A 14000-nucleotide genomic window follows, 5' to 3' on the forward strand; every position below is an offset into this window, starting at 1 on the left:
GGACATCCACAACCTCCCTGGGCAACCTGTTCCAGTGTGTCCCCACCCTCTGAGTGGAAAAACTTCCTAATATCTAACCTAAACCTCCCCTTAGTTTAAAGCCATTCCCCGTTGTCTTATCACTATCCACCCTTAAACAGCCATTCCCCCCCCCGTTTGTTTATATGCTCCCTTCAAGTATGCCACTGTGAGGTCTCCTTGGAGCCTTCTCCAAGCTAAACAAGCCTGGTCTCTCAACCTTTTGTTGTAGGAGAGGTGCTTCAGCCCTCCGATCATCTTAGTGGTCCTTCTCTGAACTTGTTCCAAGTCTTTCTGGTACTGAGGGCTCCAGGCCTGGATGCAATACTCCAGATGGGGCCTCACAAGAACTGAGTAGAGGGGGACAAGTGACATGTTTTTAAGAAGCTAGCTTAACATTAGAGAGATGAGGACATGGGTATAGAAAAAACTCCTCTCTCCCCATCCTTCAGATTAGACAGCCAGACATGACCTGCCAAGTGTTTTGAAGGTGTGAACCTTGCACAGGGAGAGTCTGCCAGGTAGGGTGCTTTGCTCAGCCAACTACTCCACTTTCTTTGGTCTCTGAGCCTTCCTGTGTCTGTGTTAGTATGAATAGTTGTGATCCTTAACAGAGGATGGCATACTTGGGCACAGCATGCACACTCTTTTTCCTTTAGTCCTGTTTTTCTGAATTTTATGAAGATGACCAGGAGGAGCTGAAAAAAACTTCTTCAGAGTATTCCAGTGGTCAGCTCTAATTACAGTGAGACTGAAAGGAACTGTATATTAAAGCATTCATATTTCAGAATTGCCATGTCCATTTCTTAGATGCACTGTTATCTCTTAATAGATTCCAAAGTGTAACAGGAGACCAATTTTTCTTCCCTGAGGTACTTGGCATATGCAGGAAAGCGCTGCTGTACTGTCAGAAAGATGTATGCAGGCTTTGCTGCCTTGTTAGACAGGTATTTGTAGGTTTAAGTGGTGGCTTGTCTTTGAGACAGCTGTTTGGAGGCAATGATTCTAGAACACCAAAGGACTCGAAGCTAAGTGCTCTCATCTTTCAGAGAAGTATAAGGATCTAAGTCAGGCAGGTGATTAATGGCATGTTGGTGCCTAAATTACAGAGAGGTATTTGTAGAAGCAGTTCAGTAGTTTCCTTGATCACCACTTAGGGTCAATTTTTAAGATCAGTCAGAAGTGTGAGCAGAAGCTGGATCTGCTGGGAATCCCCATCCCAAGTCTCCACCTGTAGGAATAGCAGATCATTAGCAGCATGGCCTTTGTCAAGGCTATTTGAGAAGTCATTTGAGACGTGTTATTTTTAAAATCAAAATGGCTATTGAGTTGTTAAAATACGTATTGTCACAGTGATGTGAAAATACAGAAGTTATAAATTAGATGGCTATATTTGAAGAAGATATTTTGACTCTGTACGTAATAATTATTAGCCAGCACAATATTTCCTACTGTTTGCCTTCAGTCATGTTCACTTACATTACTTAGGTTTCTTTTTAATAGGATCTATATCAACCTCTGAATCTCCCCCAGGACGCTTTAAGACAAGCCACTGCTAGACTGTGGAACAAAGGTTTGTTTAAAGCTCTCTTCTGCCTAACTCACAGGCTGCAGGCACTGTGGAAGTAGCTGGAAAATTAGCATCAATCCATGCAGTGTCATCAGTAATCCTCAGCTTCAAGGAAATCTCACCACATCGCTCTCCTTTTATGTGTATATATGTGTATGTTTGATACTGTGCACGCATACAGAAGAAGAGCAGATAATTATTTGATCATCTTCTGCAGTGTTAAGGATAGACACTGAGTTTAAACACTGAGTTTAAATGAGCTACTCTGATTAATGATTTTATAAACTCTAGTGTAGGGTCAATAGAAGAAAGAGAATTGCTGCTATTATTTCTGCAAGAGGCATCCATGCCATTTTCTCCTTCTTGTAGCTTATTATTCTTGTGTGTCTGAGTTCAGAAGTCTTGAAAGGAGAGGAGTGTATATAACATATTTGTTTGTCCTTTGGAAAAAAAATAAATCTGTTTCCCACACGCTTCCTAAGAGGGATGCGATAGTAGCACTACAATAAAAATAATAATAAGTTGCAATTGCGCTTTAGCTGGAAATGTTTGTACTGTGTTGTTCCTGGAAGATGGTAATAATGTAGCATCCAGCTTTTATTGTTACCAAAAAAAAAAAAAAAAAAAGTCAAGGGTGAAGACCTTAGAAGATGCTCCAAGGTATTTTTTTCTCTCTCATTAAATTGTTTTGAAAATGCCAGTCACTTTGGTGCAGTCTTTGCCAAAGGAAACAGATTTGCTCTGGAGAAGCATCATTATCAACAGGAGGGCTAAGTCATCTCAGACAGGTTTAATTTAACTCCATCTAGAGTGGTGCAGATTTCACCAGAGACAAGGAAATGATCTTGGCCTTTCCTTCAAGTTGGTGGCAGCATTTTAATGAGAGCCCCCTAAGCACCTCATACAGTATTAGCATTGCCACATTGTGAAAGGACTTCAGCGTCCTGTTCCAAACCTGAATTAATTTACTCAATAAAACCTCATGTTGGACAGTTTTAAAGGACAGCCTAGATGGTGAAAATACAAGCTGTTCTACAGAACTGTGCACTTGCAAAGGTGTTTGCTGATGGATGTGGGACAGACAAGAAAGAAAAGGAGCTTTTGAAAAGTCTTTATTGAGAAAGTTTATACTGCGCATTTCTCACATTGCTGCAGGCAACTTTCTTCTGTTGTTACAAAATTTGTGAAGGTTACTATATGCTAATTTTTCTATGCCTCATAAAACTCTTAATTGTAGATGTCCTGAGCCAACAGCTACTTTAGTAGCTAAATCCGTATACACAAATAAGCCTGCAGATTATAAAGATAACTATAACCAGGCGTGTGTACTTATGTGTGTATTTAATCCAGATTCTGGTGTTCTGTTTAACACTTATGAATAGGGATCACAACCCCTTAAGGGCCCTCTTCTGCTTCATGGCATCATAAACAAAATGGCTCCGGAGCTCAGCATAGATAGCTCTGGTATTTTGGATATAATGCCAGTAAACAAGAAACCCCCCATGGCATGCTGACTGACTTGTTTTCCTCAGCAAAGTAGTGAAGAACTGCAGTGTGCTTGCGGAGTTACTGTGTTGCTTTTTCCACCTTATTAATAACGATAAGGATTTTTGGGGAGATAAATATTTGAGGGTTTGCCACCATACACAACATTGCATATTTTTGTTCTGCATCTTGATCTTTATCTTGCTTCTTTTTTTTTTCTTTGGCTGAAGATTGCTGAGCATCAGTTAATTAAGATGGGAGCTAACACAAATGAGGCTCACTGTGACACAAAGGGTTTGAGACTTGAGTTTGTGTGTGATAGAAAGCTCTAGATGAACAGTGGAGAAGGCCGTTAGTATATGGCATACCTGGTGAATTTGTTGAATTATCTGCTTGGGAAGACAAGCTGATGAAAATGAGAAAGCTGTGGCTTTGTGGCCTATTTCTGTTGTGAATACATCTTCATTAAATGTATGGTCATCCATCGTCCTTTGCTCAGAATGATATCCTGGGCAAATGAACATGAAGACTGGTACTGTAAGTTTCCTAGTGTCTTGGTGAGGGAGAAGATGACATAAAATGAGTCTTGTTGGTTTGTATATTTGTTTATTTATTTAGAGCTAATGTCTGGTGTATTGGTCTAAGCCAGTGTTGATGACTGCTTCCCACTGCTTGTCAGGGCAGCGAAAGCCTTAGTGTCATGTTGGGAATATGTCTGATGGTACTAACAGTCCCTCTGGCAGGGAACAGCAAGTACACTGGGCTGTGCAGGTCAGCAGAAATTGCTTCTTTTGAAGTAGGATTGCAGTTGCAAAGGTGATTCTTCTTGCTGCAGCCTGAGCTAATCTGTGATCATGGAGTCCTGAAGGATCAACTGAAATCTCCCAAGCACCAGTCAGTCCTCTGTAGAACAAAACTTTTTTCTCAAGTCTCCATGGAGAAATCAGGCCAAGAGTACTCTGGATTCTGGCTGACTTAGCAACTAGTTAAATTTAGGGGATAGCAACTTGTCTGCCTCCCCCAAAGACTTGCTGTGCTAGAGACTGAGAAATGCAGAAATGTATTGTTGTGGCCTAGCCTGAAGGCAGATCTGTGGGCTGCTCTGAGCTCCCCTGGAAAACAAATCTAAGATAGGGATGGCTGTTCTAAAAATAATGTGGAGTTTTATTTGCACAACTTATTCAGCAGGTATTCACTGAGGTGCTGAAATTCTCTTTAGAATGCCTGAAATTTGACTGTAATACTTAATCTGAGTCTCTCAGCATGTCTTACATACATGCAAAGAGCGTACTTTCATCTCACACCATAGACTTGGTGCAGTTTGTTGTAAACCAGTGGAGCTGGTTGAAATTAAGGGCTCAGTCGTATGTCCTATGTCGTATGTCACCTGTGAGATCAGTGGGAATACTGGTAGCTATGGTACTGGCCTAGGCTTGGTTTGAAGAAACATGCATTATTCTTTCCAGTGAAGGAGTAGCAGCATCTGGAATCTGGAGTTATGGAAAGGTTTGGTGGATCTTCCTTCACCACCTCACGACCTTAAATCATGACTTTGAGAACATGTAACTGCTGCAGTCTGAAGACAGAAGGGAGCAAGAGGGGAAGCTGTTTGGAACAATATAAGGAAAGGCATCCTACACATGCTGTAGCTCCAACATCATTTGAGTTGCCACCAACAGAAGTAAATGGAGTCGTCTTCAGGCAAAATAGTGTGAACTGACTTCTAGTTGGTATCAAAGATATCTTCCTACCTTCTTGTTTTTGAGTTACTTCTACCCCAATGATCTTCACTGCTGACTTAAGATCTTCTTGTCAGTGTCAGGATACCTTCTTTCCTTCTTGCCAAACCGGGACCTCTGACATTATAAGGAAAGAACATACATTTTATTTGCTGCCAAAAAGGTAGTGTAGGTCCATCTTCAGGTGTATCAGTTTGTACACTATAACTGAAAGTTTCTTTGAGTACACCACTCTTACGTATTAGACAATTTTGCAGCTATCTGCATGTGACACACATTGCACAGATTGTGTCTTTCCAATATAGCAACAGTGTTATAGAAACAAAAATTTTCAATTCTTCTGTGCTTTTTTTTTTCTTCTTCTTTTTTTTTTTTTTTTTTCCTTTGAGCATTCCTGAATTCTTATGTGTGGGGACAGAAGTATCCACTTTAAGGAGTGCATTTTTGGTGTCAGTATTGCACATACCTTGTGTTAACTGAGATTTACTCTGGTGGTCGCTGTTTGAAAATTAATTAAAATTAATTGGTTTGGGTTTTCATCCTAAAATGAAAATGTCAGAAAGTATAGGAATTCCAACCTGTGAATGCAAAACTTGCTAATGAATGAAGAACCACTCAGGATTTTCTCCCTGTGTTTTGCTGACTTACGGTGCTTTTAACACAGTGACAAATTAATTGACTAGATGTAAAAGAGATGGACAGTGCTTAGCAAGAAAGGACAGGATGTGCATTATAAGACAGCTGGTTCTGCCTCTGTTGGCTTATGGAGACAATATACATTGGAAAGCTAACGAGTCTCTGTTTCATAAGATAGATTCTCCTTATAATAGAATTGCACGCTTTGTCTCTAAATGGGGTTATTATACACACCATTGCACAATGTTTGAAGAGCTTGGTTGGCCCTTGTAGAGGGTTAGGAGAGAAATAAATTGGAAAACAATTGCACATAAGACCTTCAATCCATCAATTGCTTCATATTTATCCAAATTACCGTTGTACTGTTCCAAAATACAAATCTGTGATACATTCAGGGGTGGAATGTTAATACTGACCAGCCACATTTTGAAAGGAAGATTTTTCTTTTGCTGCTGTTTTTAACTTGCAGTAAAATCTTGCATTCACAAGAAGAAAAGGCAGTAGTGACAGCCACTTATAGCGACAAAATAACTCTCTACTGAGAGTGAATTCTCAATTTAATTTTTGCCACTATGCAAACTCTATTCTGAGTCTCTGGAGCTTTTGATTTTTCTAGAGATGAACTGTGAACAACCCCATTTATAAGGAGCTCTTCCTCAGTTGTATTCAAAATTCTAGGGCGATGTTTGTAAAAGTAATTTATGATTTAAGATGCTTCCATTTCTGGGTCCATTACAATGCATAGTTTTCAGAAAGTGCGAAGATCTGAAAACTCTGAACACCTCGTGCTTTCAAGTGCTGAACGCACAGAATTTGAAATGTTCAGCACAGAAAGGTGTAACTATGTCAATGGCGTTGCTTCCGTTCAGGCATGGTTACGTCTCGTTCCAGCAAGTATTCTTTTCCAACGAGAAAGCAGAGAAGACACATGATAAAGAAAAATTACTTAGCGGTAGTTGTGCGAGTCATAGTTGTTCCTATTCATCCTTTCCTTTCCTGTTCCATGGCCCACTCAGTTAAGCTGGAATGTTTTATGTATTTCTGTATGTGTGTCTGTGTATGTGTATGTATATGTGCATTTGAAGGATTTTGTCTGGAATAAGCTGCTATGTTTTTGTACAGTCCTTGCCTGACATTTCTGTAGCTTTATCACTTCCTGTTGGGTGAAGCTATGATCCATAATGTAAAGCAATGTGGCTCATAAGAAGAAATTGGAATAAGCACAATTACTTGAAATTAATATCCCACCTCTGAATACTTCTCCAGAGATGGTTATACGTTCTCTGTGGTAAAGTGTGTTCACTGATGACAGTGTATAAGAGGATTTCACTCATCGTTTGAACTAACTGGATTAATGAGCTCTCCTGCTGCTATCGCAACAACTTTAAATACCTCATGGCTAGTGAGGAAAGACTGACACACAGGCAAATTTGTTTCTGCAAATATCTTCCTGATATAGTTGCATTTTCTGGTGATCTCTCATTGCAGGTTGTGCTGCAGCTATAGTAGTTTTATAACAGCTCTTTCTTCTATCTTTGTCTTAGGAAAAGGAGAAACTATATGTGGAATTGAAGCATGTCCTTGCCCGGCAGCCAGGACCTGAAGCTGCAGAACAGTTGCAGCTCTACCGGCACACTCTCCGAGAGAAGACCAAACAGCTGAAAGTAAGGGATGCTCTCTGTCTCTGGGTAAAAGGCTGCCACGTTTGGTGAACAGCTTCACCGCTGTTCCTGGAGACTTAGACTCCAGGAAGATTTTCAGTGTTCAATGTGCACGCAGTAGTATATTAGGTTAGGAAAATAAAGTCCATTCTGCGCCTCCCTAGTAGCAGTAGGATATATTTTTGTCCCATTACATTTGTTTATTTCATTACAATTAGAATACGTGTGCACAGCATAATGCTGTAAATGCTTTTTGTGCACATTGTGGGACACCACCAGTTTTCCATTAAGATTATTCTTTCTCTTTTCTTAAAATCTTGAGATCTTTAATAAGCAAATCAAAACCATTTAATTTACTTAGTGGGTAAACTAAGTAAAAGTTTACTTAGTTTAAACAAGTGGACAAACAAACTAACAAACTAACAAACTAGTGGGAATATATTGAAAACTATGTCTGAAACTGTTCTAATTTATCTTAAAATGCATAGACGTATGTTAGACTTGCAAATTTTATAGTGATGACTAGAGTAACCTTAACCCTTTGTCACTAGAAGGGAAGATTTTTTTATTTGAGAAAGAATTTTGAGGAAAACTTTGAAAGTATGGTATTAAGAAGTGATTCTTTGAAAGAATGAGCTGATCTTCCCTTGTTCTTGCCTGCATGAAAGATCAGTCTCCCCAGGAGTTCGTCTGCTCCTATAGCTCCTTTCTCTGTTGAAGTCATCATCTCCTCTTCACTGCATCATAATCATGTCTGTACTAACCATGAGAAAAAAAAATGTACAGGAGCAGATGGGCCCTTAGGAAACAAAGAGGCTGTTATGCAAATCTTAGCTTTCCATGGAGAAGAAAAACAATGTAGAAAATGTAAAACAGAAGCCAAAGTTTAGCTAAACTGAATGTGATTTGAAGTCTTCCATACGGTTTGCATTTGTCCTTAATGCAGTGAATTGCTACTGTGCATTGCAGGCACAGTATGCTGCAATGTACTGGTGTGCATATCATTTTGTGGTGCCAGGTCAAGCAATTCTCCTCCTTAAAAAAGGAAAACGCACTATGCATGCTCTTATTTTCTTTAAAGTTTATAGATTCATTTAATCCATATTTACACTGTCTGGTGCTACTTTGATTGTGTGGATTTAATTACTTCATGCAACAAAGTAGATCCCTCTCAATAAAAACCGCTATAATTAAATAAAACCCTGCACTGTGATTTGTAAGCCCCTCATTTTGAGTTTTCAACCAGATTTGTGTCCCAGAACATTAAAAGCTAATGTATGTATTAATACAATTCCTGTAATGCCTGGGGGCGTATTTTACATGTTTTATTTTAGTTAAATTGCATATCCTTAATCTCCTGAACTGTCCTTAGGTGGGCAGAGGTGACTCAATGAAAATTGAAGGAAAGTGAAATGTGGTGGGAAAATGGTGATTTCTTACATGGTCAAATATGAAAAGCAAAAGTGCTTGTAAAACTAACATACATGTAAGTGAAACTAACTTCTCCCATTTCTGCATTTTGCTTTTTGTTTTTTTTTAGATTTTGTCCTCAGAACTGAATATGTATGAATCACAGAGCCAAGAATACAAATATGAAATTGAGAGGCTTGCCAACGAGCTTCTGAATGTGAAAAAGAAATATCTGGCTCAGAAACGCAAGGAACAACAGGCCAAGTATGGGAAAATAACAGTTTTATCTATACAATGTTTTGCATAAACCTCCATTTTTTTAAGACCCTGCTTTATCCTTTTGATCAGAATGTGTCCAAATTTGACTGAAGTGATAGAGTTTTGTTGCCCAACTTTCCTGATGTTTTGCTTTACGCTACTTCATATTACTTTGTATTACTCGTCTGGTCTAGATTTACTATGATTTGTGGTCACATCAAGAACATCCAGCAGTGATACTGCTGACGCATTCTGCAGTATGGTTAAATTATCCATCCATGCCAATTAGATAATGTACAGAAGCTGCGGATTGGTTTCTGTACCTCTCATCTAACGAGAGATCCTCAAATGTTATGGAGACCTCAGTGTATTTCATGAGTTGTAATTAAGTGAAACAGCATTGCATATGGAGGACAATCTTTCTTCAGGTGACAACTCCATAATCCTGGTATAACAGCAATGTCGTTATTGCTACTAAAATGTGGCAGCTGTGACTATCCCCTTTTGGCAGCAAATATCATTGCCAGTGGTTGCAGAGAAGAGCACTTCCCATCCACTTCTTGTTTTCTTCCTACATGAGATAGAAGGAAAGGTGGAGAGAAATGATGGGCATGGAGGAAAGTGAGAAATGCTTGGAGCCTGGCTTTGTCAGATGTCTTACCCTTTTGAGGGGAGAGCTTAAGAACTTTCTTGTAGGTAGTTGTTGTCTCTCCATAACCAGCAGCAGCTTGGGGTTACCTTTCTGCCAGTCTCAGTCCATAATTGAGCATTTGTCTGCTCCTTCCAGTAAAGATAAAACAACTAGGATCTCAGTTGCCCATATTCAGGCCTATTAAAGTGACCTAATTTGCAGAGGCTGAGAGATGAGGCATTCTGATCATGAATCTCTAGGCTGGAGCCTGGAGTGTGACTATTAGTCACTTCTGAAAATTGAGTTATGGGACTTCTCCTGTTAAAAATAAGTTACTTAGAAAGAAGTTTCTTAGATTTCTGCAGTCAGATGACGTGACCTATGACCAATTTTTTCTACGTATGTCTTTTGTCATTCCATCCATTTCTTCAACTTGTCCCTTCCTCACATATCATAGCCAACCATACTTTATATTGCTGAATGTAATTCAGAGCTGGCAGTATCTATTTCTTCCTTAATCATATTTGAGGCAGCAAACAGTTTTGATGACTGAATTAGCAGTGATAAACAGTGGCTTTAGTCTACCTGCAAATTGCATAATGTTACCTTCGTGTTTGGAATTAACAACAATTGTGCAGTGCTAATGGCTTTCCTGGAGCTTTAGGATCAATATGTGAGCCTACCATCATGCCTGATAATCCATTTCCAGCAGCTAAGTGTCCTCTTCACAATAGTTTTAATGTTTCCATTTTGGACCCTGGCATCCTGTTTCTTTCTGATCCTTAGATGAGAAGAAATTCACCAATGTTTTGTTGTTATGTTGTACCTAGAATTAATTTCTGTTATGACCACTGAGAAAACAATTTGTTAGAGGCATAACTACACTAAAAAAAACAAAAACACTATGTGAGGCGACATTGACTGAACTTGTTAATTGTACACAACAAATGGAATTTTGTGGTGTAGGTCCATTAATGACAGACTCATTACACTGCTTATAGGTTCAGGACAAAGATATCTGCTATTAGTGCAGTTTGTCAGGTTGTTTTCCTTGTGGATGAGTACGGTTATCGTCCTGTGAGCACGGTGTCTTTGTGACATCTGTGTTTTGGAAGTACAGTCATTTGCTGTTGGTGGTGCTTCTGCTGGACAACTGTGTCTCACTCCTTCCACCTCCGGCTCACCAGCACTGTGTTGTCAGCCTTGACTCACTTCCCTTGCGTCGTGGCTGCTGTAGGTAGCTGGGCTCTGCTAGGCCTGGGCTCTTCTCTGCCCCTCGTTGTTCTGTTCCCTGGAAGAAAAGTGCTGGGCCACAAGCTGCATTCAAGGTTATGTACACCCAAAGGCATAAATGGATGTATCAGCCATGGATAATTGCAGGTTCTGTATCTCTAGATTCCTTTTTCTGTTGCCCAACAGCAAAGGAAACAACCTTGTTATGCTGCCTTCCTTCTTCAAACTGCTAATTGTGCACGACGTGTCTTTTGCTTTCTGCAATAGAGAAAGTCTGTTCTGCAGCCAGATGCTTCCCCAGGGAGTCCTTCATCCCTGACGTACAGCCATTCCACTTCGTTGCTGCCTCAGACTGCTCTTACAGGCACATCCTGGTGTGTAGATGCTAACCAGAGAGTCAGAGCCAGTTGATTCTTAGAATCTCAGGTTGCTCTAAATCCCAGCTGACACAAAACCACTGACTTGATCTCTATCACACTGGCTAATGTTAACACCATGTCCGAAATAAATGTGTCTGCTTTTGCTAATAAAAAAAGGATCCTGTCAGGACAATAGCATTAGCAGCATTATTGATTACCCTGGTATGAAGGAGAATTAATACTCTCAGATAAACTCACTCAAAGGTATCATCTAAAGCTTTTATTGATTTCCACAAGACACTTCTGTTTTGTGATTTAAACTCTTGATATTGAACTAATGCAGCTTTCCATGGGATGCTGAAGGAATATAGTGAGTGACAATAGGAATTTATCTTCACTTTATGTTCAAGCTGAAAATATCAGTTTCAGATTTTCTGGATCTGAAATCCTCTTTTTCTTTTCTCTGATTCTCAATGTTATCTTTCTTAGATGTTTTAGGCTTTCTTTTCCTAACTCCATTTTAACCTCCTTCTTGTATGCTTTCTGCTTCATTACTTTTTCTAGTTGCTTTTAGCACCAGGATTCTAGTTTGATCTTTGTAAAGATTGGTGAGAAAATGCAAAGCTTAAATCCACACCAAAGACCTGATCCTTCAGTCTTACCTATGTAAATAACCATGCTGAGGAATGTCAGTAGTAGCTGGGAGCTTTTGTACGTGGCTGCTTGCACATTAATTCTGCATTAATATATTACAGTATTCTGCTGCACAGAATGTTCCATATTGATGAGCACATCTGTTGGCTGTCTCCATGGGAGCGTGAAGCCAGGGCAAGCACAGACTCTGGATCATTTTCCCTCCTCAGATTTGGAAGCCCAATAATGAGATAGGATGAGCCATCTAAATGTAGCATGTTAGCTCTTCGTGCTGTCAGCTGGAATGTCCATTAGAGCTATACTGGTATAACTAAAAATATGTACATGTAGTTTTTGTGGCAAAGTTCATCTGAGCTATCTTTTGCCTATTCTCCCACCTCCATATGAGTTAAATTTGGAAAGAGAGGCAGAACTAGTCCTCCTACAAGGTTTCTCTGAACTTCCTCCTCTCCCCACGCAGACTGTAATATTTAAGGATAGAGAAAAGTATCAATCCCAGGAAGTGTTTTCTTTTCCTTTACTGGGGACTGAATATAGGTGCTTCTGGGTTCTAATGTAGAAGCCTGGTTTCGCTCATGATTTTGTCTCTGTAAAATAGATGTAATGGTACTGACCTTCTTTGTAAAGCCTAGAGATCACTGCTGTTGTGACAAACTAGTTCATCATAAAGCTCTACCTTGTTAATTTAAAATATTTCAGGACCTACTTCTGAAACATCCAGTGTATCACCGTGAGTCTGAAATACTGCCCTTGTATTTTTCTGCTGTGCTTCCCTCACAAACCTCTTTAGAAGGGAACCAGCTAACCCTTGTTCCCTCATCCTAAGGCCATCAAACTGAAGCCTACCTGGATCCTCAGACAGAGCAGCTTCCTGGGGCTGCCAGTGTACCCACAGTGCTATTTTTTCTGCAAATGTCACAGGCAGAGTAATTATCACTAGAACTCTCTCAAGACGTGGAGAGAGATAACACTATTTATTCATTAAAATTCAACAAAGTAAAAGCATCTCCACATTGTGCCTTTGATGAATGTAGCTGTTTTAAAACAAATGTCTACTTGCTTGAATGGGTTGATTATTAGAAATCTGAAGTCACGGAGCTCATGCACAAACTTGCTCTAATGAGGTGCTTTGACCATTTTGGGGAGTGGCACTAAGCTCATTTGTTTCTGGTTTTAAATAGTTCCAAAAAGCATCACTAGCCTTGTAATTAGATCCAAACAGACACCCAGTCATGGCGGTGTAGCCAAACAGACTTTAATCAACAAATTTTTAATGATCTCTTGATACATGGTTGCATCAAAGAAACTTTGGAGGATGACAGATTCTTTAGTTTGTAAACATCATTGGGCAGCAGTACGAAAAATGCATTTTCCTTTTCTTTGTTTCTATTTCAAGGGAGAAGGAGCGATCCTTGGCTGAAAGAGAATCTGAGTTCCCACACCTCAGATCTGATGTTCCTCGCTTCACTGGAGGGGGCTTTGCTCTCAGCAGACCCATTCCCAAGGTCATAGCTTAGGAGTGGACTCATCACTTTCCCATTCTCTTGCTAAACTCTGTCTAGGCTGGATTGTTTGACAAATGAGAATTCAGAAAGAAGTTCCATATCAACTTTTGCTCTGAAATCACTGTATTGCCTTCAGGATAATAAAGGCATTTTGTGTTAGAACTAACCTACTTGTGGTTTAGAAACAGTGGTCTAAATCTGCACGTATGATGCCAGCAGAAACCTGGACTGTAGAACTGAGTGGAAAGAGGGATGTGCATGAAGACCATGCAGATATCTCTTCAATACTGTATCTCTTTATTTAGCACAGTAACACCACAAAATGTCTTAAAACGTGGAGAGATTTCCCCTTTATCTACCTCTGTTGTAAGCACTCACTCCATTTGTCATCTGAGTCAAAACACCTGAAAGAAAAGTGAAAACAGAAAAGAAAAATTAATAAGCTGATGTTCCAAGCCCTACTGTGCAAATGCAAAATTAACAACTCTGCTCTTAGATGTACACATGTAGCAGCTCTTTGTGCAGGTGGTATATAATTTGGTTTATTCAGTGTTTGCTGCTGTTGTTAGTAAGATCAAGGAGGCTTGCGGCTGCAAAGTGCATTATTAAGAATGTGATTCTGTTTACTCTGATAGACACAAAGTGACATAATTATGCCTATTCAACTGGGGAGACTGCACACTGGCTGGGACGTGCTGTTCTCCCACATAAATCCTTCCCAGTAAGTCAAACTTGGACTCAAAACATGGGAAACTTTACTCTTTAATTTCTAGGCTTGGGCATTTTTGTAACTTTCAGAAATTGTTTTTGTAATGCAGCAGGAGCCCTCCAACCTTTTCAG

General features: G+C 39.7%; 1 protein-coding gene across 1 annotated transcript in view; it reads left to right on the forward strand.

Moving 5' to 3' along the window:
* Positions 1-13171, forward strand: part of CFAP58 (cilia and flagella associated protein 58) — a gene marked incomplete at both ends in the record, with an annotated part of 62677 nt that extends 49506 nt beyond the window's left edge. The window contains 3 exons of the mRNA XM_079535934.1: positions 6993-7112; positions 8650-8783; positions 13051-13171. Of these exons, the coding sequence (XP_079392060.1) occupies positions 6993-7112; positions 8650-8783; positions 13051-13171 (375 nt within the window). The remainder of the gene's footprint in view (positions 1-6992; positions 7113-8649; positions 8784-13050) is intronic.
* Between the last annotated feature and the right edge of the window lie 829 nt (positions 13172-14000).

Source organism: Tetrao urogallus, assembly GCF_951394365.1.
Source record: "Tetrao urogallus genome assembly, chromosome: 5".
Lineage (NCBI taxonomy): Eukaryota > Metazoa > Chordata > Aves > Galliformes > Phasianidae > Tetrao > Tetrao urogallus.